Here is a 24,123-nt window from a genome sequence, read left to right on the forward strand (position 1 = left end):
TTACCTTACGCATGAATTGGGCTTAAGTGAGGCAGAGCTTTACAAAGTCTCAGCCTCACTCTCTCCTCCAGAATCATCAAAGTCCAGTAATAAGACAAAGTCAAGATGACTGGCAATGGCTCAAGGTACAGTGGGTGACCTTGGCCTTTCTAAATGAAGGTCTTTTCCAGGTCTCAGTTTGAGGCAACACTACAGAGAGAGTAAAAAGAACAGTTGCCTTAAGTCTACAGATTTGTGAACTAGATCCAGGGCAGGGAGCAACTGAGGTTAAACAGGTTGCCCATAGCTATTTCCATACTCTGAGCTCAAACCTCAGACCAAAGAGGGAAATATGGATGAAAGGGCAGGGCTCTGAACAGAAATTAAAATAGCTTTCTCAGCTGGAGGGGTTCTTTTAGTACAATGATTCTCAACCTCAGTTTTGTGTCACATTCAAATTTTTTTTTTAAAAATTCATTTTATATTCATGTTTAATACTTTTGATCTCCTATGTACTCTTTTAAAAATTATTAAAGCTTTTTATTTTCAAAATACATGCATGGATAATTTTCAACATTCATCCTTGCAAAATCTTGTGTTGCAAATTTTTTCCCTCCCTTCCTCCCATCCCTTCCCCTAGATGGCAAGTAATTCAATATATGTTAAACATGTGCAATTCTTCACATATTTTCACAATTATCATGCTGCACAAGAAAAATCAGATCAAAAAGGAAAAAAATGAGAAAGAAAACAAAATGCAAACAACAACAAAAAGGGAAAATACTATGTTGTGATCCATACTCAGTTCCCATAGTCCTCTCTCTGGGTGCAGAGAACTGCATCATAAGAAGAACTGGCCTGAATCATCTCATTGTTGAAAAGAGCCACATCCATCAGAATTGATCATCATATAATCTTGATGTTGCCATGTACAGTGATCTTCGGGTTATGTTTACTTCACTTCGCACCAACTCTCTAGACCTCTCTGAAATCATCCTGCAATAATATTCCATAACATTCATATAGCATAACTTATTCAGCCATTCCCCAACTGATGGGAATCCATTCAGTTTCCAATTTCTTGCCATTACAGAAAGGGCTGCCACAAACATTTTTCCATATCCTATGTGCTTTTTTAACTAGTATTTATTTTTGTCTATTATTGTCTATTATTTATTGTGTCAAACAGAATTATTTTTTCAATTCTCCACATATTGACATGTATAATCATGATATTTCAATATGTAATAAAATTAGTAAACAAAGAATGGTTTATTTAAAGTAACTTAAAAAAACAATGATTCATGGTTAGAGCACCAGCCCTGAAGTCAGGAGGACCTGAAATTCAAATCTGGTCTCAGATACTTAACACTTCCTAGCTGTGTGACCCTAGGAAGTCATTTAACCCCAATTGTCTCAGCAAAAAAAGAAAGAAAGAAAGAAAGGAAGAAGGAAGAAAGGAAGGAAGGAAGGAAGGAAGGAAGGAAGGAAGGAAGGAAAAGAAAAAAAAATAATGATTCAGATAATTAAATATTTATTACTGAAATCATTTATTTTACATGAGCAATTATGTAAAATACATTTCCATATTAGTCATGTTGTGGAAAAAAAAACACAGACTAAAAGAAAAAATAAAAAAAATATACTTCAATCTACATTCTGACATCAGTTCTTTCTCTGAATATGGATATAATTTTTATCATAAGTCCTTCAGGATTGTCTTGGATATTTGTATTGCTAAGAATAGCTAAGTCACTCACAGTTGATCATCTTTCAATGTTGCTTTTACTGTGTACAATGTTCTTGGAGCTCTGCTCATTTTACTTTGCATAGTTAATGTAACCTTTTCCAGGTTTTTGAGAGCATAATATAATGACTCAATTTAAGAAAAGGATACAATATTAAAACAGAATTGTCATGTAGCTATGATTTGAAATTGAGAGTTCATTTGAAATGTTAAACTTGTGATTAAAAACGTAGCCTAGGTAATAATGCTTAAAAAACTCTGAATTCTGAAATTTTATGTAAATATTAAAAAAAATTGTTCAGAATGAAAATTCTTCATTCTGAATTTGTGTAGCTTTAAAAATGTATTAGCTTTAGCTACAGTTTGCAAAATATATATTTATTCAGCTTTTTTTTAATAATAGCTTTTTATTTTCAAAATACATGCAAGAAGAGTTTTCAACATTCACCTTTGCAAATCCTGTGTTCTAATTTTTTCTCCTTTTCTTCCTCCTTCCTTCCCTTCCCTAGACAACAAGTAATCCAACATAGGTTAAACATTACAATTCTTCTAAACATATTTCCACATTTATCGTGCTCAACAAGAAAAATCAGAACAAAAAGAAGGAAAAAAAAAAAAGAAAAAAAAAAAAGCAAAGCAAACAACAACCAAAAAAGGTGTAAATACTATATTGTGATCTATATTCAGTCCCTCTTTCTGGATGCAGATGACTCTCTCCATCACAAGTCTTTTGGAAATGGTCCCAATCATTTAATTGTTGAAAAGAGTCAAGTCCATCGGTGTTGATCATCACATAATCTTGATGTTGCATCATACAGTGTTTTCTTGGTTCAGCTCACTTCACACAGCATCAGTTCATGTAAGTCTCTCCAGACCTTTCTGGTTATTTCTAAATGATAGCGTATTTCATTTTTTCCCAGCAACTGGTACGGTGCCTTGTATATTACAGATGCTTAATAAATGCTTATTTAAGGAATTCTATTTGTAAGTTTGAGCAAAATTATGCAGAATATAAAAATCAACATATGGGCATCAAACCATCAGATTTAAAATTAATAGTTAAAATGCCCATTTCTTTCCCCCCATAGAATATCATTAAAATTCCAATAATCACTAATTTTTAAATGTTCAAGGCTGATGATACTGATGGAACCCTTGCTTTTCCTCCTAACATCTTAGAAAATTAATAAAACTGTACAATGTGGTAATCATAAGTGATTTATGTGGCAGAGTTTGGGTATAAACCTAGGTTTTAGTGCTCTTTCCTCTGCATCATTCTTCCTTTGTCTAGGGGGACTTCATCCATAGTTTCCTTCTTTCTTAAAACTTCTGATAAATTTGTTTTTTAAGATTTTTTTTGGTACTAAGCAAGATATAAACAAACTTTTTTCAGGCTTTTGTGATCACGGAATTATTAGTTTATTTAGTAAAAACTGCTGGCTAAGGAAACAGGATAGGGTTGTTAAAGTATAAGGTTACACAGGTAGTGAGAGAGCACTATTTCATTACTAGAATGAAATGATCATCTCCATGGAAAATTAGAATTGACCAGGGCTACTGAGTTTCAAAGAAGTTAAATTATTTGTCCAAGGTTGCAGAAACGTCACCTTTCGACAAATGCCACATAGTCAAAGCTCTGGTTTTTCAAGTAGTAAAGTAGGGTTGTGAGAGTTGGATTATAAGGAAAGCTGAGCACTGCTCAGTCAATATCTTTGGATGGTGATACTGGAGTAGACTTGAAAATCCTTTGGACAGCAAGGAGATAAAATTCAATCAATATTTAAATAAATTCAGGCTACTGATATTAAAATTGATCCCATGTCATTTTCTTATTGATCCTATTTACAAGTACTTGATTTTTCCCCATAATTATCATACTCTTTTTTTTTTTTTTTTTGTCTCTGAACTTAGTTCAGCTTCCCTGTAAAAAGTTAGGTTTAAAAATTCAGCTCTCCTGCCACAAGAAATTTAACTGACCTTTGAGAATGTGTGAGAAAGCAAGGGAGTTTGGACCTTATGCCTCTGTTCCACCAAGCTGCCCTTCAAAGGTGTTTGATTTGCTGTCCCAAAGCCTGGGCCACTATCTTGAATTTGCACTCAGATAATAAGCACTTCTTAGTCTCATGAGAGAACAAGGTGAAGGCCATTGCTAGTCCCCATTACCAAATTTCTAATCTGTGCCTCAGTTCTATAATCAGTGATGTTGCCCTTTATTTTATGTGATCTACCCTGCTCTGGTCTTTGTTCTATACTTCTTTAAGCTCTATATAAAAGGAATTGTTCTCTTGCTCAGAGTCTTTGGCATTAATGGTAGGCAAGTCATGGATCCTATTTACTGATAGGTAACATGTCTTTGCTAATATTGCCTTGCTTGAAATCTGACTCAGTTTACACTTTTATCAAAATCTCAATCCTGACACTATTCACTGGAAGGTCAAATACTAAAGCTGAAACTTAAACATGTTTGGCCACATAATGAAAAGATGTGACTCATTGAAAATTGACTATTTGTTAGTAAAGATTGAAGGCAAAAGGAAAAGATGCCAGAGGATAAGATGGTAGATGGTGTCATGGAAAAGATTAATATGAACCTGGACAGATTTGGAGAGATAGTAGAGGACAGAAGGGCTAGGTGTGCTGTGGTATATAGAATCACAGAGTTGGATACAGCTGGTCAACAAGAGCTAGGAATAGAAAAGAATCCTTTTCTTATTGCAGGGCATTGCCCACTGCTTTTTAGGTGTTCTTTTAACAACTGTTTTTTCAAATTGTTGTTCAACCCTCTCAGCTAAGATATTTCTGTATAATCTCAGAAACAAAATAATGTTTAACAAAGAATTTTCCTTATCCTCGTAACTGTTGATGCAAAAGAAAAAAAAGTGCATGACTATAAAAGTTGTGCTTGTGGTTTTTTTTGGATCCATGAAAACAAAAACAGTATTCTTACCAATGCATGCTAAATTTAAAATTACTTTTGGCTGACATTGCAAGAAAATAAAGCATATTTCTAAGTGTTTTAAATGTTTTCACAAGCAATTAATGATCAGGGATTCTGCACTATCTAGTATTGTTCTGGCTTGCTTATTTAGAATTATGTATCTGGAGTTCATGAGACCTTAAAACAGATTAATCCCCCCTTACTCATTTTACAGATAGAGGACACCTTGACCCTTAAGGCTAAGTGACTTGCCCAGGATTACAAGAGTATTAATTCAGAAGCAGTATTTGAACCCAAGATTACATGGATGGTAATATTCAGTGGCAGTATTTGAACTCAGATGCTCTAACCTAGAAGTCAGTCTATTTGTTAACGAAGCATAAGGAACTTTTTAGACATTCAAAGTAATGTTATAGACTTTCTTCCAGTTTTAGACAGTTAAGTAATGTCATCCTTTCTTAGAATTTTATTAAAATTGATTTTTGATTTTCAAAGGCTTCCTGGGGCTCTCCTGTAATTACAGTAAAATACACCAGAACATATAATTCAAGTTATTTCTACAGACAATCTTTTCTTTTTTTAATTTGATAGTGCGATAGCTCTAAATATTTGGGACAAATTTTAAGCAGGGCTGAGTAAGCCATCAGCTTCACAAATAGGTCCATATTTTGGAATCCTTCTTTACAGCTCTTTATAATAGTCTGCATTAAACTGGTTTCACTGGTTAAATAACAGGCTTTGGTGAAGGTCGGGGAAGTCAGCTGGGATCCTGCTCCAGCCTCAGCATACTCCCACTCTAAGTGGCCACTCTGGTCTTATCAGCCTCTCTGGGTAACAAGTTCATCCACGTACTTCCACTCTTCCTCTTCGCTACGTTTGTCTCAAGTTCGGCAACTTCATTTATTCAGGTTTCTTTCCTTTTAAAAAAACTTTTGTATTGCGAATTTAATAACCATCAACATTTCAACAAAGAATAAAAAGGATTGTATATAAAACTGTAAACTTGTTTTAAAAAGTATCAAAAGTGATGACAAGTTCCTGACAAAATTGCCGGATTTGTCTCTTTTTAAAAAATCAACTTTGTGTATTTTAAAAAATGTATTAATGCACTTTTTTTTCTTTTTTGCATTTTTTTACATTTTCTACTCAGATCCTCCTCCCCTGCCCCGTCCCCTATGGATGCCTTTCCGTGTAACAGTCATGCCAAATGAAAGGCAAAGTCCATGTCTGAAAATAAATTCTTCTGCACAAGTAGCTCGGCAGCCCAGACTCGCTTCACCGTCACTTGGTTAATGCACCTTCCCACCTTCCCAGCAGGAAGGAAACTTACAGCCTCAACACTTTCACCCCCGCCCCTCTATCCAGGAGTCGGAGGGCACGGAGCTGCCCCAGCCGGACGTGACGCCAATCCCGTCGTTGATGGCGTTTAAGTTCCTTCCGGTCTCCACTGTATGCCTGGGCCTACTCCCCCCCTCCACATCCCCCACCCCTCCCCCTTACCTTCTCACTTTCTTCCTCCCTCTCTCACTTTCTATCTCTCCACCTCTTTCCCCCGCCTCACTACCCCTCACGCACGGCTCCACCTAGCTCTCCCCTCCCTCGCCCTACCCCTTCCCTCCTCCTTCCCCTCCCCCCGCCTCCGCCCGGAAGGCTCCAGTGTCGGGAGCATCCGCGGCTGCGTCACCGCCGCCCCCCCCCAGACAAGATGGACACCGCCGAAGAAGGTAACGCGCTGTCGCCTCCTCCCCGTCCGCCCCCGTGACACCCGCACCCTCGCTCCCCCCCTCGTCTCCCCGCCCCCGGGCTGCGACAATCTCTCTCGGTCATTGCTGTCCCCGGGTCTCTCGTTGCTATCCTCTGGGCTTCCTTGAAGGGGGAAATGATGGGCGAGGGGTCAGTTCCTGGGCACGGGAGCAGGCGACCTGGGAACCCCGGGGCCGCCCGAAGGCGCCTCCTCCTCCTCCTCCTCCTTTCCTGCCCTGGCACACGCGTGGAGGGCGGGAGCCGCAGCTGCAGGCACCTTGTCCCCCTTTTCCGGCTTCCCGCGGGTGGCGCGCGCCCCTGGCTCGCGGGTGGGATGCTGTGAATGGGGGTGGTGGTGGTGGTGGTAGTGGTAGAGAGTAGTAGAGGGTTGGGGGGGGGAGGGTGTCCAGGCCGGATTTCTACTGCGAGAAGGGAGCAGGCTTGGAATCATTCCCACTCAGACTGACCTGTGGATGGGTCAGGCCGTCTCGGGGCGAGGTGACCCGACCGCTGGACTGTAGGGCAGGGGGCAGCCGCGTCGGAGGCGATTAACTTCTATTTGCCTTACCTTTCTGCGAAGAGAAAGGGGAGGGGGAGGAAAAAGAGGAAGAGGAGAGAGAGATGGAAAGGTAGTGTGTGTTTTGGGGTTAAAGGTTTTCCCCATAGGGCATCTATAGCACACTTTTCCCCACTTTGTCCAGTACTGAGGCAGGTAGAGGTAAGCTGTAGAAGCCGATTCCTCCTTCCTTTCCTCCTCCCCAACTTCTCTGTCAGGCACCAGTGCCCCAGAAAGAGAAGAGGGCTTCGAGTTGCAAAAATACATCCCCCTCCTCGAAAATGAAGTGATGGGGGGTTGAAGCCTTCTTTAATTTCCTCCCCCCCCCTTCTTTCTCTCTAGAATTTTGTTGCTTCTTAATCCCTTCCCCCTTGAAAAATGTCGATAAATTTCTTTGTTGACTTGGAAAGTTAGGGAGGAAAACAAGTAACATTGCCTTTGTCACTGTGAAGTAGAGTGAACTGGCCTGATTAAAAACCAAATCTTTTTTGTCAGCTTGTGTTTGAAAGTTTGTTTACTAAATTAGAAAAGAAAGGTTAAAAAAAAAAAACCATAAAAGATTATTGGTAGGAGAGTTGCAACTTCATACATAAATATATCTTGTTTGCAGTATAGTTTCATATCCATCCCTGTGTTAACCAGCTCTGGAGCTTGATATAAAGATATATACATGGTGATATGTTTAAAGTTAATAATCTGATTATACATAGTAAATTAAGCTTATTAAAAAAAAAGCTTTTCCCGTTGCTTAGTAATGCATTATATGCTAAATAATATAGTAAATTACAAAGGCAGTTGTGAAAGTGGGAAGAGACCCTTGAGCCAGAGTTAAGGTCTTGGGTTGAGGAAATCTTGATTCCACCTCTATTAATTGTGTACCTTGGACAAATCACTTAATTCAGTTTTCTCATCTCTTTGTTTGGGGATTTAATTCTTGCTGTGCTTCACTCAGTGGGTTATTGTAAAGAAAGTGTTAAGTAAATATCAGTGCATTTCCATATTTTGAATTCAGAGAATTGCTGTAGTTACTAATTTTTCCAAAAAATGGTGGGTTTGTGCATAATGAAGTAAATATTCTTTAATTCAATGATATGTGATAAATTGCATAGTTTCAGGCTATATAAACCCAGTTGGATATCTGACCAAAGGCATAATTATTATGATTAGGCAAAAGGGACAATTAAAAAAATTCTGAGTTTCCAGTTTTTAGTATAGTAGATTTAATTTTATAGAATCCATTTCTGATGTTTTCTGAAATGTTCTTATATACTAATAGTTAAGACTGAAATGATTGTTTTCTCTGTTAGATGATTTTGATATATTATTTCATTTTTGATAAGTCTTTATATCATTAATAGATGTTTGCCTCACCCTTTTCCCAAAAATTCTTAATATGTTCTTGAAATTGTATATGGCAGTAGCAATACCCACTCCAGTAAAGGAAACCACTCAAAGTTCAGAATGGCTATCTTTTGTCGGAAATTTTTGAAATTCAGGTTTTCTCTGAAGTAGACATTTCTGAATTCAACTTCTAATCTGAAAATTCGGAAAGATTGAATTTGCTCTTTTATTCTGATCTATTGGTAAATTTGTATATAGTAGTCTTTTGGCCAGAACTTTCTTAGTAGTTTCTAAGAGATTCACACAATATTGGTACTAAATGGGACCTTAGAGATCTTGTTCAGCCCCTTATTTTTTAGATAAGGATATACAAGAGACTCAGGAAAGGTGAAATGAACTGCCTTAATGCCATGTCTAGGAAATGGCAATTGTAAGGTCTGTAACCTACATCTCTACCAATTCATAATGGTGAGTCTTCAGCCCTGCAGCATTTTGAAGTCCTTTCTGGGTCAGTAAAGAGGTTTTATTATTTTCAGTATAATTTTTGGGTTAAAATATTTTATTGTATGCTAGGTTTTGTTTTTTTTTTGTTTTTTTTTTTTTTTTTTTTTTAAATTGACAGGCAGCATGGCATAATAGAAAAGAAGTCTGACAGAGTCAGGAGATTAGAACTTGGCAGAGATACTTTACTGGTCTGGACCTTGGTTTTTCTCATCTGCAAAATTGGGGTGGTGTACTAAGATTCAGAGCATCCCATTCTTTGCTTACATCTGCTAATAATTTTTTTATGCCTGATTCCTATCATGTATCATTTTTCAATGCAGGCATTTAATTTTGGGGTAGTATACCAAAACATATTATTTCATTAATATGAATGATTTCTTCTTTCATAGATGAATGTGAAATTCTGGTTATGTCTTAGACTCATGAAATAAGCTGCTATGACCAAAAAAAAATATGTCATTTCCTAGCAGTAGCCAGTCTGGAGATGATGAGTCTCTTTGAATGAGGCTGGTTTACTTTGATGCCTTTCCAGCTGGATAGGAAGTGTGAGACTTTACTGATTTCAAGACAAAGCTGTAGAGTTTTATTCTCTTCCATAACTTTTTTTTTCCAGTTAGCAGAAAGTCAGAGAAAGCTAAAAGTGTTGTGTTGGCAAATGATAAAGGCAATCTCATCCTTCAGAGTAAAACATAATAGCATCAAAATACAATGAAGAATGAATGGAATACCCATTCCCCTCACAATCCTCCCCAGACAGTCCTGTGATTCGTTGGCCATTTCTTCCTACCAGGATTTTATTATAGCTTAGTGGTGAATGACATACATCTGAAGACAGAAACCTTCTATCCCTTGGTGTGAAGTCAGACAGAATAACCCAGTCCCAAAAAAGTCTGTCCTTTGGAAAGCATTTAGCCCAGGACAGCTGTTTGTGAAAACAACAGGATTCATTTCAGGTATAACTTAAAAACATTTTTGTTTTTAATCAGTAAAAATGTTTCAGTGTCATAGTAAATGAATTTCATTTGAAAACGTTATTTCTAGTGATGTTGGAGGACATTGAATCAAAATGCTTTAATTTTTGGTGAATTGAAATCATAAATTTCTTTATGAAAAAGTTAGTAGATATAATAAGTTTATAATCCCAAAATAATTGTGCACAAGAAGTACTATATATATAAGATAGAGTAATAATAATAGTCCATTTATATAGTGCCTTAAAGTTTACAAAACAGTTTATATGTATATATTTTATCTCATTTGAATCTTATCAACTATGTGAGATAATATCACAGATTTTAGTATCCATATTGTAGAAATGATTAGACAAATCTTTTATTTTAGTATGCTCTATGGGCTCTGTAACATTTAATATATTCCTTACTTGTTGACTGCTACAGAGTAAGTATGCATTAGTATTAAACATATGACATTAGCTTTGCTTCTGATAGAATACTTTTTTTAATGTTCAATTTAAAAGTAAAAGAAAATCTTTGAGTTTTTTTTGTTTTGTTTTTTGTTTGTTTTTTGGTGTTAATAGATTTTATATATATATATATATACACATATATATTTATATCTTGAGTATACTGGAATCATAGTGCATTGTTCAGAGTTCTTAAATCCTTCAAAGATGTTTGTCTACACAATGTTTTTGTTACTGTATAGATTGGATTTCTAGTTCTGTCCATTTAATTCCTTTCTGTTCCATTCATATAATTTGGTCATCTGTTCCCTTACTAATGGATACCCTTTTAGTATCCAGTTCTTTGTCACTAATTAAAAAGCTTAAAGCAAGGATATATGTTCATTAAAAATTTTTACTATTATCAGAGAAGATGTCCAATGTAGAGTCTGGCTCCTGGAAGAATTTCCTGTAAACAGTGACATCTTAGAAGAAACTGACATGATTGTACCAAAGTCTTAGAACATTGCTTCCCAGCATATTTGTACAGGAAAAATCAAGTGAATGAAAAATGCCTACTTTTCTAGACTATGATAAACATTTGAATGATGGACAGCCCATTCCCAGGAGAGGAGGATGATAGTGGATTAGTTTTCCTTTGGGAAATTCTACAGTGCTTTTAATGACCCCAAACTTCTCTCTGGAGGGGAAAAAAATGTTTCTGGTGATATTATATGAGTCATGAATACCGATATCTTAAGAACTAAAGTTGAGTATCACTCAAAGGCCTGTAGTAGGTATAAGTAAGCTGCAGTATATATTTTATATTAATATTACTGTGTAGTTGTTTGAGAAGCTGTAAAAAGAATCTCCTCAGGGAGAGGTTTGTGATTAGAAGAGTTTGACTAGTCACTTAATGAGAGTAAGAGAGAAGTAGTGAACAGTTCTTGCTTTTTGCATCAGTGAAAAGTCAAGAATTTTGTAAGAAAATTCTTAGTGCATTATGTAGGATATGAGTAGAATACCCTAGCTGGAAGAGCATTCAACTTCAACTGAAGGTTTAACTTTCACTCCTGAAAAAGACTTGCATATTTTGGAAGCATATTAACATGTTTAATAAGTACAACTAAGAATCAAATAGGATGAAAAGCCATGGATGTGCCACAATCTGATCCTTTGGAGATAGTCCCCACAAGAATGAGATCACACATCCATTGAAGCATGGGAGAAGAGATTAGACTAGTTAAAATACTTATAAGAATGAATAAAATATATATATATATATGTATTTGATGACAAGTTACTGTGAGCATCATTTATTTTATTATGTTGCTTCATAACATAGCATTGGTATCAGGAACTATTGAATGGTATAGAGTTGTTTATTTCTTTGCTATATGCTCTAGATTACAGTCTTTTTGTCTGCTTTTTATAGCTGTCATATACTCACCTCTTACAGCTTTTCTAGTTTATCTTCAACCTTCTCTTGAGTCAGAGAAGGGAATAAAATGTAGTAGCTAGTGCCTTCTATCAGATTACCATCATTCGTGTTATATATAATTTTTATGTACATATGTGTGTTTTTTATCCCTGATTAAAATGTGATGGTTTTGAATATATCCAGCATGAGATCTACTTGAATCCTAGGATTTGAGAGTTGCAAGGAATGTTGGTGACCTGCTAGTAAAATGTATATCCTAAAGGAATCCTCTACTATAACATAATCAATAAGTACATTTCCAGCTTCTTTTTGAAGACTTCCAGAGGGATAACTTATACCCTCATTTCTCATCTGGTTGCATCGTTTTAGGAGTTGAGGCTTCTCTGATTTTTCTGTTTCCCAGAAATTATTGAAATAACTTCATTATTTTGTAAGATCTAAATTAGCCGTGATACTCTACTTCATCTTTGTACCTGTTTCTGATTTTAGATTGGAACCAGAAACTCCAAACAACACAGTTGATTAAAAACTAACTGGAGCTATCCTAGTTTCCATTCCTGGGCCAGTGAACTACCTGGAGCTGACTAGACATTGTCCCTCCCGTTTCTTGATTGTTTTGCAAGTCTCCCAAATTCTCTCCTCTCAATATTCCCTGGCTTTTTTTGTTGGTTTTTGTTAATTATTCCAAACAGCTTATCTGGTAAAACTCTGAGATATATAATCCTACTCATTGATGTGTTAGCCATACTCTCTGCCATATATAAAATGTATTCCTAGCTCCCTGCTTGGGTACCCACTTGCTATGTGGCACTCCAAACAGCAATTTTAATTGCACCAGTTAAAGATGACCATCATTTTTGTTGTATTGACTCATTAAAGTTCATTTTAAGAAATTAAATAACTCACACATCTTTTCATTTCTCACCTGCCTGCTGCATTCCTTTGAGATTTTGCTTGATTGATTAATCCAGGGTGCTGATTTTTTATCCCCTCATCTTTTAGTTTGCTTTTGTGCTATCTTCCCAGGTTCAACTGTAAGTTCCTTTAGGGTAGGGAATATTTTTCTAATAATTTGTATCATTAGTGCTTAGCACAGTGCCTGGCACATAGTAGATACTTAAAAATGTTTATTGTCTGTTGACTACCTCCCCCTCCCCTCTTAACCCCCCAGTAATTGGGGCTAAGTGACTTACCCAGGGTTAACATAGCTAGGAAGTGTTAAGTGTCTGAGGCCAGATTTGAACTTAGGTTGCCCTAACTTCAAGGCTGGTGCTCTATCCACTGCTGTTGATTACATCTTGAGGCAGCCCATTCTACTTTTGACAGCCCTAATTGTTAGGAATTTTTTCCTGATATCAAATCAAAGCTGTCTACTTTATGACTTCCATAAATAGCTTCTAAAACTAAACAGAACAAATTTAATCTCTTTACCATCATAGCCCTTCAGATCTTTATATTTGAGACCTTTCACCATGTGGACAAAATCCTAAATAATGAAAGGGTCAAAAAAAATTGTAGAAGCAGTAACCATGGGTCTAGAAATAGAAATGAAGAACAAGGATATGTTTATTCCTTTTAGCATTATTGTATGAAGGTCATCCTGGTACTAGAGGAAATGAGAGAGGTCAAGTATACAGAATTTTGGTGGGGTGGAACCAGTTTTTGCCTAATGGAAGATAAAGAACTTGAAAGGAAGAGGTCTGAAAAACAAACGATAATTTAACAAATAGGAAGGGTGTGAGGAGGATCATTTAGGATGAGAACTAGGAAGAGTTGGACTAAAATGAAAGGGGATGAGGAAATGAATAGTAGTTGGAGAAGGGAGTTTTTGTTTAGGCATCTTTCATCTACCTATCAGTTAATGTGATTGTATTTCCTGTTTAATCTTTTATAATACTTTGTAAATAAATCATTTTTTGGTGATATGTTGTAGCCTGTTTATATCTACCTTGTATTATTGATAAATGGTCAAAGGATATGAACAGACAATTCTCAGATGAAGAAATTAAAACTACTATAGACATATGAAAATATGCTCCAAATCATTATTAATCAGAGAAATGCAAATAAGACAACTCTGAGATACCACTACACATCTGTCAGATTGGCTAGAATGACAGGGAAAGATAACGCGGAATGTTGGAGGGGATGTGGGAAAACAGGGACACTGATACATTGTTGGTGGAATTGTGAACACATCCAGCCATTCTGGAGAGCAATTTGGAACTATGCTCAAAAAGTTATCAAACTGTGCATATCCTTTGATCCAGCAGTGTTTCTACTGGGCTTATACCCCAAAGAGATACTAGAGAAGGGAAAGGGACCTGTATGTGCCAAAATGTTTGTGGCAACCCTGTTTGTACTGAATGGATGCCCATCAATTGGAGAATGGTTGAATAAATTGTGGTATATGAACGTTATGGAATATTATTGTTCTGTAAGAAATGACCAGCAGGATAAATACAGAGAGGATTGGCAAGACTTACATGAACTGATGCTAAGTGAAATGAGCAGAACCAGGAGATCATTATACACTTCAACAACGATACTGTTTGAGGATGTATTCTGATGGAAGTGGATCTTTTTGATAAAGAGAGCTAATTCAGTTTCAATTGATCAAGGATGGACAGAAGCAGCTACACCTAAAGAAAGAACACTGGGAAATGAATATAAACTGCTTGCATTTCTGTTTTTCTTCCCGGGTTATTTATGCCTTCTGAATCCAACTCTTCTGTGCAACAAAAGAACTTTTCGCTTCTGCACACATATATTGTATCTAGGATATACTATAACCTATTTAACATGTAAAGGACTGCTTGCCATCTGGGGGAGGGGGTGGGTGGAGGGAAGGGAAAAATCAGAACAGAAATGAGTGCAAGGGATAATGCTGTAAAAAATTACCCTGGCATGGGTTCTGTCAATAAAAAGTTATTTTAAAAAATCTACCTTGTATTGTTTCAGTAATCTTTGTGACTGGAAATACTGGTGCTTGGATGATGTGATGTTCTGTATTGAAGGCTATCTAGCATTACCAGAAAAAAGTTAATAACAAAGTGATGGATGTTTGTGCAGGGTATACTTTGAGATCGCTGAAAGCTCTGAAAATTATTCAAATACAATTTCTTTTTCCATTTTATTCCTTAGCTGCTGCTTATTGTTTATAGTATCTGTCCCAAGTCAGATTTTGATTGACTAACTCATTGTAGCAGATGCAGTGATCTTCTTTTCTAGCTTCATGTTATGCTATCAAAAATAGTTATTCTTCATATATTTGTTTGTTTCCTGAATCTATTATTATCTCGTTTTGAATGTTTATAGATCTCAATGCAGATCACACACACAAATGTGTGAAGTAACATTTTGGGGACTGATTAAATTAGCATCATGTTACCCTAACTCTAAAAGCATCTAGAGAGACCTTAACACTTCTACTTGTATTCTGTAAAGGATAACCTTCATAATTATATTGGGTCCTCTTTGAACATTTGTCTCCTTGTTTTAAGCTTTTCTTGATAGATATTATCAGATCATTATTGAATATTTTTTTCTTGTTACCTGCAAAACAAATCTACACTTTTTTCCATATCTAAAAATGTATATTACATTCATTATCCTTCTAAGAAATAAGTAACATGTTTCATCATCCATCTTCTGAAGTCATGATTGGTCATTACATTAATCTTAGTTTTCAAAGCTATTTTTCTTTACAATATTGTTGTTACTGTTTAAATTGTTCTGGTTCTGCTCACTTCCTTCATCAGTTTGTATATATTTTTGAAACTCCTTTTCCACATTTCTTGTGGTACAATAATAGTTCATTATATTCATATGCCATAATTTGTTCAGCTATTTTTCTGCTATTCATGGTTGCCTCTTTTATTTTCAGTTCTTTTCTGTTATCAAAAGAATAATTACAATTTTTTTTTAAAAGAATGAGTATTTTTTCTCTTTCTTTGATTTCTTTGGGTATAAGCCTGGTACTTTTATCAGTGGATCGAGGGGTATATAACCATAGTTCATAAACTTTTTGTATATAATTCCAAATTGTTTCCCAGAATGTCTGGATCTGCTCACAGTACCACCGGAAATGCCTGTCTTTTCACAGTCTCTCCACCAATTGTAACTTTTCCTTTTGGCGGGTAGGAGTTTGCGAGTTTGAGGAATATGAGTGGAATCTCAGAATTATTTTAATTTTTTAAATTATTAGTGACTTTGGACTCTTGGCTTGTAGTCTTTTCAAGTTAAATAATTTAGTGTCAGTACTGTAGCTGACCTTCATTCTGTTTTTGTCTTCATTGAAGGCATCTGACATATGGGAGCAAGCACATAGTCCTGCTTCATTCCATTGATCATTGAGAAAGTATGAAAGCTTTGCTCATTATCCGGAACCCATGCAAACATACCGTTATATAACTAGCATACAATACTGATGAAAAAACAAATTTTGCCATGATTTTTCGTATGCCCTTGTGATCGATAGTAGTCTTAGGTTAGATCAATGAATTTTATATACAAATCTCTGTTCTGCTTTTGCCATTTCTTCCAAAATTATTGGGCAGCAAACAACATATGAATCATTCCTTAGCCCTTTGTGAAGCCGCACTAGCTCTCAGGTAGATGATCATCAATTGAGAAGGACTCTGGCAAGAATCTTACTGGCAATGATTAAGAGAGTCACGATCACCCTTGTGATTGTCACAGGACAACCTGTTTCCTTTTCTTTTTTAGAGATGGACAGTGGAGACATCCTTGATCTCCTGGGGGATAACCTCAGCTTATTATATAATCTGGAAAATTTCTGTCAGCTTTTGTATGAGCACTGGATCTTCTGATTTGTAGATCTCTGCTGGAATGGAAACAACCCAAGAAGAAAGGTTCTCTACTAGCCAACACTGCACCATCCATACAGGAAACCATCAGTTATAATAAATGGAGAAATTTTGAATGTTGTAGATATAAGTTCACTTGCTGTGGCAATATACTTTCCTGTATGTCCATATAGATGATGAAGTTGCTGAATGCATTGCCAGAGCTAGATTTGCATTTTGGAAGTCCCTAAAGAAAGTGTGGAAGAGAAGAGGTATTATTAAACTGTCTACCAAAATGAAAGTCTACAGACTTCATTATTGTATGCCTGTGAAACCTGGATATTCTACCAGTGCCATGCCAGGAAATTGAACCACTTCTATTTGAATTACCTTAGGAAGATTCTGAAATTCACTTGGAAAGAAAAGGTTGTTTCCTGAGAACTGCCAAGCATTCATACTCTGTTATAGAAGAGTTCAACTGTGATGAATTGGTCATGTTATTTTAATGCCAAACATATATTTGTCTAACAGACTATTTTATGGAGAAGTCATGCAAGACAAGTGTTTACACAGAGGGCAGAAGTAATAGACGGACACTCTCAAAGTCTTCGAAGAACTTGGATATTGATTGTGATACATGAGTCAGTACTATCCAGTATGGCATACCCACATCAAAGAAGTTGCTGTGCTCTGTGAGTTAGGCAGAATTTGTAGTATCTCAAAAAAAAATGTGAGGAGATGGCTAGGTAGCGCAGTGGATAAGAGCACCAGCCTTGGAGTCAGGAGGACCGGAGTTAAGATCTGGATTCAGACACTTAACACATCCTAGCTGTTTGACCCTAGGCAAATAACTTAACCCCAATTGCCTCAGCAAAAAAAGAAAAAAAGAAATGTGAAATACTCAAATTTAGAGATATTGCCATTCCAAACCTGTGCCCAACCTGTGGTAGAACTTTCTGAGCTCATGTTGGATACACATTATACATTGACCTTGACATCATGATGTCATTTTGGTCCTTTTTGAGAACTGAAGGAAAAACAATAGTTCCTTCGAGCGGGTTTTTTTGGGGGTACTTGTCTGATGTTCTTTTTTTGAGAACTTTCTTTTTCTATCTTTTGACCATATCTGTTGGGGGAACATCTTATTATTCTGTATATATAAATCAGTTCCTTGTAGACCTTGACTATTAGACCTTTATCAGGAAGATTTTTTTTCCCTCAGTTAGCTATTTCCTTTATAATTTTAATTGCATTGATTTTGTCTGTATAAAAATATTCGTAGTTTAATTCTAGATTCCTTTCAGAATTTTCTTCCTTATGTTTATTATTTGAATACAACATGACTTTTTTAGAGTATGTAGCTACAGTTTAATGTAACATGTTGTATAAAATCTGGTTTTACTTTAAAATTTGCCAGATTACTTTCCAGTTTTTATTGAGTAGTGAATCCTTATTCCAGTAAAGTCTTTGGGCTTATCAGACACAAAGCTGGTAGCTTTGTTTTCTTCTGTATGTTATTCTACTGATGAACCTCTCTTTTTAATCTGTACAAATTGGTTTTTTAAAAAATTTATTTATTTTTATTTACAAAGCATATGCATGGGTAATTTTTCCAACATTGACTCTTTTTTTTTTTTTTTTAAATTTTTTATTTAATAATTACTTTATGTTGACACTCGTTTCTGTTCCGATTTTTTTTTCCCCTCCCTCCCTCCACCCCCTTCCCTAGATGGCAAGCAGTCTTTTATATGTTGGATATGTTGCAGTATATCCTAGATACAATATATGTTTGCAGAACCGAACAGTTCTCTTGTTGCTTAGGGAGAATTGGATTCAGAAGGTATAAATAACCCGGGAAGAAAAACAAAAATGCAGATAGTTTACATTCGTTTCCCAGTGTTCTTTCTTTGGGTGTAGCTGCTTTTGTCCGTCATTTATCAATTGAAACTCAGGTCTCTTTGTCAAAGAAATCCACTTCCATCAAAATATGTCCTCATACAACATCGTTGTCGAAGTATATAATGATCTCCTGGTTCTGCTCATCTCACTTAGCATCAGTCCATGTAGGTCTCTCCAATCCTCTCTGTATTCATCCTGCTGGTCATTTCTTACAGAACAATAATATTCCATAACATTCATATACCACAATTTACCCAGCCATTCTCCAATTGATGGGCATCCATTCATTTTCCAGTTTCTAGCCACTACAAACAGGGCTGCTACAAACATTTTGGCACATACAGGTCCCTTTCCCTTCTTTAGCCAACATTGACTCTTGCAAAATCTTTTGTTCCAAATTTACTACTCCTTCCTCCCACCCCCTCCCCTACCTGGCAAGTAGTCCAATACATGTTGAATATGTTGAAATACGTGTTAAATCCAATATATGTATACATATTTATATAGTTATCATCTGTATAAATTGTGTAGATGTTAACTACTCTATAGTGCATTTTGACATCTGATCCTGCTAGGTCTCCTTCCTTCTTGCTTTTTTTTTTTTTTTTTCCCTTCATTATTTCTCTTTAGAATCTTGACTGTTCTTCTAGGTGAATTTTAATCCTTTTATCCCCCCCAAACTCTCTAAAGTAACCATAAGAAGCTCTCTTAGGAGGCTCTCTAACTACTAAAGCAGATCAGCAACCATTCTCCACTTAAAGTATAATGGGATCATAATATTATAGATCTAGACCTGAAAGGGATTTTAAAGGTCATTGAGTTCAGATCCTTTAATTTATATGTGAGAAAACTGATGCCCAGAAAGGTTAAATGATGTGCCAAGAATCATACAATATCTGAGGTACAATATAAACCCAGGCCTTCCTGATTTACAGTTTTAGAGAATTGTCTGGGGACATTGAGAAGTTATTTGCCCATTTAATCTAATATGTGTGACCCTTGAATTCATATCTTCTGAATGAGGCTGACTTTTTTTGTCATTATACTATGGTTTTTCTTGGTTAATCAGGAAACACTTATCAATGCTTACTATTTGCCACTCACTGTGACAAGTAATATAAGGTAAGGTAAAGTGTGCCTTGTTCTTTAGGAGTTTATGTTCTAATGGAAGCAGCACTTAATAAAATAAGTAAATTCAAAATAGTTGTGTACATATTAGATTGAAAGTAATCATGGGGAGGCAGTAGTAGTTGGGAGTGGTGGTAGAGATAATGGGCTAGGAAAGAATTCCTTCAGAAGATGGGATTTGAAGTGAGTCTTAAAAGAAGGTAAGCAAAACCAGGAGAAGGAAGTATGGAGGGATAGAATTCTATACATTATTGCCCACGCATAGGCACAAAGGCAGGAAATGGAATGTCAGGTACGTAGCAGAATGTAGGCCAGTAATATTGGAGCATAGTGGGGGGTAGAGTAGGGAGAGGAAAAGGGAGTTAAGTGTAAGAAGCTTGGAATGATAGGAAAGTCCAGATTAAAAAGAATTTTAAGTGCCAAACTAAGCTTTATATTTAATCCTGGAGGTAATGAGCCACTGGAGTTTATTTGAATCGGGAATGGCATTATCAGACCTTCACTTTAGAAAAATCTCTTTGACAACTGAATAGAAGATAGATTGGAGTGGGGAGGTAGATAAATTAAAAAGCTTTGGGGATAGTCTAGGATAGAAGTGATAAGCTCTGAAATAGGATAGTAACTGAGTGGAGAGATGTTGTGAAGCTTGAATCATCATAATTGTACACAATGCTTCAGATTTTGCAAAGTACTTAAATCTGTCACATTTTATCCTGAAATAAACTCTTGGAGCTAAGTATTCTAGGTGTAGTGTTAAAGGGCATAACAACACAGGATTCATTGATTTCCACATGTAAAAAACATGAATGAAGCTTTTACATGGTTAGGTAAAGAACTTTTCTATAGAGCTCTAACTATTTTTGTGAATGATGCAACATGAAGACAGTTGCATTTATAACAAAGCCTAGGCAACTGCCCCAAGGGACAAAATTGATTTCACTCTATTGCCACTTCTTAGATCTAGTTAAACTATGGTTTGTTTTGGTTGATATTTGGGATTATGAATGCTATATTTGAATTAAAATATTGCTATTAAATAGTCTTTAGTTTGATAAGACAGTTTTGTCTTCATTCTTATTGGTTTGTTGTAGCAAAACTGGAATAAATATTTTTGTCATTATTGATGAAATGTCCAAAAAAAGTGTCAGGATTGTGGTATAGTGGAACGGTGATAGATTTGGAGTTGGCAATAGCATTAAGGGAAATCAAAAAAGGCTTCTTATAGAAGGGGAAGTTTTATTTGAGGCTTGAAGGAATCCAAAGAAGCTAGTAGGTGGAGATGGGGAGTAGGAAATTGAGGAAGGGGATGAGGATGGAGGGCAGAATATTCCAGTCATGAGAGATAGCAAGTGGAAACACTTGGAATGTGGAGATGAAGTGTCTTGATAAAGGATTTGCAAAGAAGCCAGTGTCACTGGGTTGAAGAGTACAAAGAAGACTGATAAGATAGGAAGTGGCCTAGGTGTGAAGATGTTTGAATGTATTACTAAAAAAGAACCTGTGCTCCTTGTATTGTCCTCTTAGAATGTAAAGGTCTTGGAAGGCAGGGACTGTTAATTTTAGTTATGGGAGAGGGAGATGGGGAGAGAGACAGTGAAATAGGGAGAGGGAGAGGGTTGACAAGGGCTTTAAATGCCCCCTCCAAAAAATTACATTTGATCCTTGAGGTAATATATAATAAGTTTATTGAGCATGGGTATGTATTGAGTATTGAGTATGGGTAGTGACATGGTTACTCTAGGATAGTAGTTCTCAAACTAAAGTCCAGAGTATAGTATGTCTATACAGCAGTGCAATTAGTGATATTACTACTTATTCTTCACTTGTTTAGTTATGTCTGACTCTGTGTGATCCTGTGAACCATATAACACCAACACTGTCTGTCCATGAATTTTTTTTGACAAAGATATTGGAGTGATTTGTCATTTCTTTCTCCAGTAGATTAAAGTAAATAGAGGTTAAGTGCCTTGCCTAGGAGTCATGACTAGTAAGTGTCTGGATTTGAATTCAGGTCTTCCTGACTCCAAAACTAGTGCTTTACCCACTGAGATAATTACCTCTTAGCCATACTACTCAGCAAGTCAAAATTTAGATTTGATTGAAGCCAAAACTATGAGGAGGCTTCGATGACTAGAGCACAAAACTTTATTGCTCTCAGACTAATAGGGAATAGTTTTTTTAATGACATCCATCCTATCTCATGTGGTTTTTTAAAATAGGAACATTTCAATAATAATTCATTTATGTACATAATTAAGGTTTTAAAAACCTTTGACTCATGGCATCCAGTGGGTAGGTAGCATAAATAAAACTCTTTTATAATTGAGGACACTGAAGCTCTATGAGGTAACTTTCTTAAGCACACAGTTACTAAGTTTCTGAATCAGTATTTGAAACCAAGTGTTTCTGACTCCAGATCTACATACATCTAGATAATGTATCTATCTTTTATTTCTCCCTCCTCTCCCTCTTTCTATTTTCCTTCCTGCCTGCCTGCCTTCTTGGCTGCCTTCCTTCTTTCCTTTCTTTTCTGCCTGCCTTCCATACAACGTTGGGAGTTGTTTTTGGAACAACTTTTAGTTTTTTAGTCTAATTTAGCAGGAATGCATTGTAAGGGAAATAATATAAACTATTAGAAAAGATAAGTAAAATCCAGATTATAGAAAGGGTTAAATGACAAGTCATTTAACCTTTTTTGCTTCCATTTTCTCATTTGTAAAATGCGCTGGAAAAGGAAATGGCAAATCACTCCAATATCTTTGCAGAGAAAATCCCAATGTGGTCAGAGTTGGATTCCACTGAAAAACAATTGGATTTAGACTTTAGAAGTTAATCTAAGTTAATAAACATCTTCAAGTGAAGAAAATATTAGGCTAATTTGTACATAACCACCTTCTACTCACTTCTTTCTTTCTTTCTTTCTTCTTCTTTCTTTCTTTCTTCTTCTTTCTTTCTTCCTTCCTTCTTCCTTCCTTCCTTCCTTCCTTCCTTCCTTCCTTCCTTCCTTCCTTCCTTCCTTCCTTCCTTCCTTCTTTCTTTCTTTCTTTCTTTCTTTTTCTTTCTTTCTTTCTTTCTTTCTTTCTTTCTTTCTTTCTGTCTGTCTGTCTGTCTTTCTGTCTGTCTGTCTGTCTGTCTTTCTGTCTTTCTGTCTGTCTTTCTGTCTTTCTGTCTTTCTTTCGGAATAAGTGACTTGCCCAGGATTACACAGCTAGGAAATGTTAAGTGTCTGAGGTCAGTTTGAACTCAGGTCCTCCTGACTCCAAGGCCAGTGTAAATTTTCCATGAATAAAATATATATACTTGATCCACACTAATGCTCCATACTGTTGAATTTTGGATTTTAACTAGAGATACTATAATGGTAATCAGTGATTGATACTGACTAGCTATTGTGAAGTTATGGAGGTGAAGGAGACAGACCAAGGGGTCTGTATACATTCCTGGGCAGGTGTACATTGTAGAGCATTATAATACCTAGGGACTGTGTCCAAGATAAGGTCCTAGACCCATATAGGAGTACTGCAGGGCCTAGGAACAAGTGTCAGTTGGAAGTTTTGTTACTTTGCTACTCAGTTCCCAGTCACAAATCTAGGGGAAACTGATGAGGAAGTCTGTACCTAACCATGTAGTTTAAGGATATAGGATGGTCATAGGCCTTAGCCTATATAGCATATAAGGGGGATGTTAAGCCAGTATCAGTGCTATCTCAGACCCCAAGGTTAGATCAGGGTTTTAGGATTAGTTTCCCTCAGTTCTGAAGAATAACTAGGGCAGGAATATTAATTTATAGTTTTGTTGCTCTGAGTCTATGGTAGTCTGAGTCTATATGGACTGAGTCTAATGGTAGTCTGCTTTTGCCTAGTCCCAGATCCAGATCAGGAACTTGTAAAACTCAAACCAGTTAGCTTGGATTAGACTATTTTTGAAACACTGAAAGGCAGCAAGCAGGTTCTCAGTGTGAGCAGTCTCTGAAAGTCTAGAATAGCACAGCACTCAGGACCCCTCAAAAGAGGCAACAAAACCAGCCCAAACTTTTCCTCCAGGAAGGTGCAGAATACAGCCAAAACAACTGAGTTCAGAATCAGGAAATATACGGGAAGAAAGAACAGACAAAAGAGTTCAACCACGAAAAATTATTATGATGACAGGACAACTCAAAATGCAAAACCACAAGAAAGGAATGACTCTAAAACATCTAATATCAAACTCTCAAAGAAAGACAGCTTGGGCATAAATTTAGCTAGAAATCCTGGAAGAAATGAAGTAACAATTTAAAAAAATAAGTTTTTTACAAATGGAATGAGAGTGCTAGAGGAAAAAAAGTGAGAGTTATAGAGAAAAGAATTGGAAAAGGAATTAACAGTGTGGCACAAGAAGCACAAAACCTTTTCCAAGCAACAAACCAGAATGGATCAAATAGAAGCCATAATTCCATGAGACAGTAAGAAATATTAAAACAAAGTTAAAAAGAGAAGAAACTATAATTTAAACCATAGCATAATTGACTGACCTAGAAAACAGATGTGAAAAAATTTGAATCATTGGACTATCTGAAAACTATGATTTAAAAAGATCTTTAACATCCTGTTTTTAGACATCGTAAAAGAAACTTACCACACCTCTAGGAACCAGAAGAT

The 24,123-nt window shown here is 36.2% G+C and overlaps 1 protein-coding gene across 1 annotated transcript in view; it reads left to right on the forward strand.

Annotated features, from left to right (window-relative positions):
• The first annotated feature begins 6,090 nt into the window (after positions 1–6,090).
• The window catches only part of MARCHF6 (membrane associated ring-CH-type finger 6), an 85,439-nt gene continuing 67,406 nt past the window's right edge, over positions 6,091–24,123 (forward strand). Inside the window, exon 1 of the mRNA XM_051969849.1 lies at positions 6,091–6,388. Within this exon, the coding sequence (XP_051825809.1) occupies positions 6,116–6,388 (273 nt within the window). The 5' untranslated portion in view covers positions 6,091–6,115. The remainder of the gene's footprint in view (positions 6,389–24,123) is intronic.

The sequence above is a fragment of the Antechinus flavipes genome, chromosome 1, assembly GCF_016432865.1.
Source record: "Antechinus flavipes isolate AdamAnt ecotype Samford, QLD, Australia chromosome 1, AdamAnt_v2, whole genome shotgun sequence".
Classification (NCBI taxonomy): domain Eukaryota; kingdom Metazoa; phylum Chordata; class Mammalia; order Dasyuromorphia; family Dasyuridae; genus Antechinus; species Antechinus flavipes.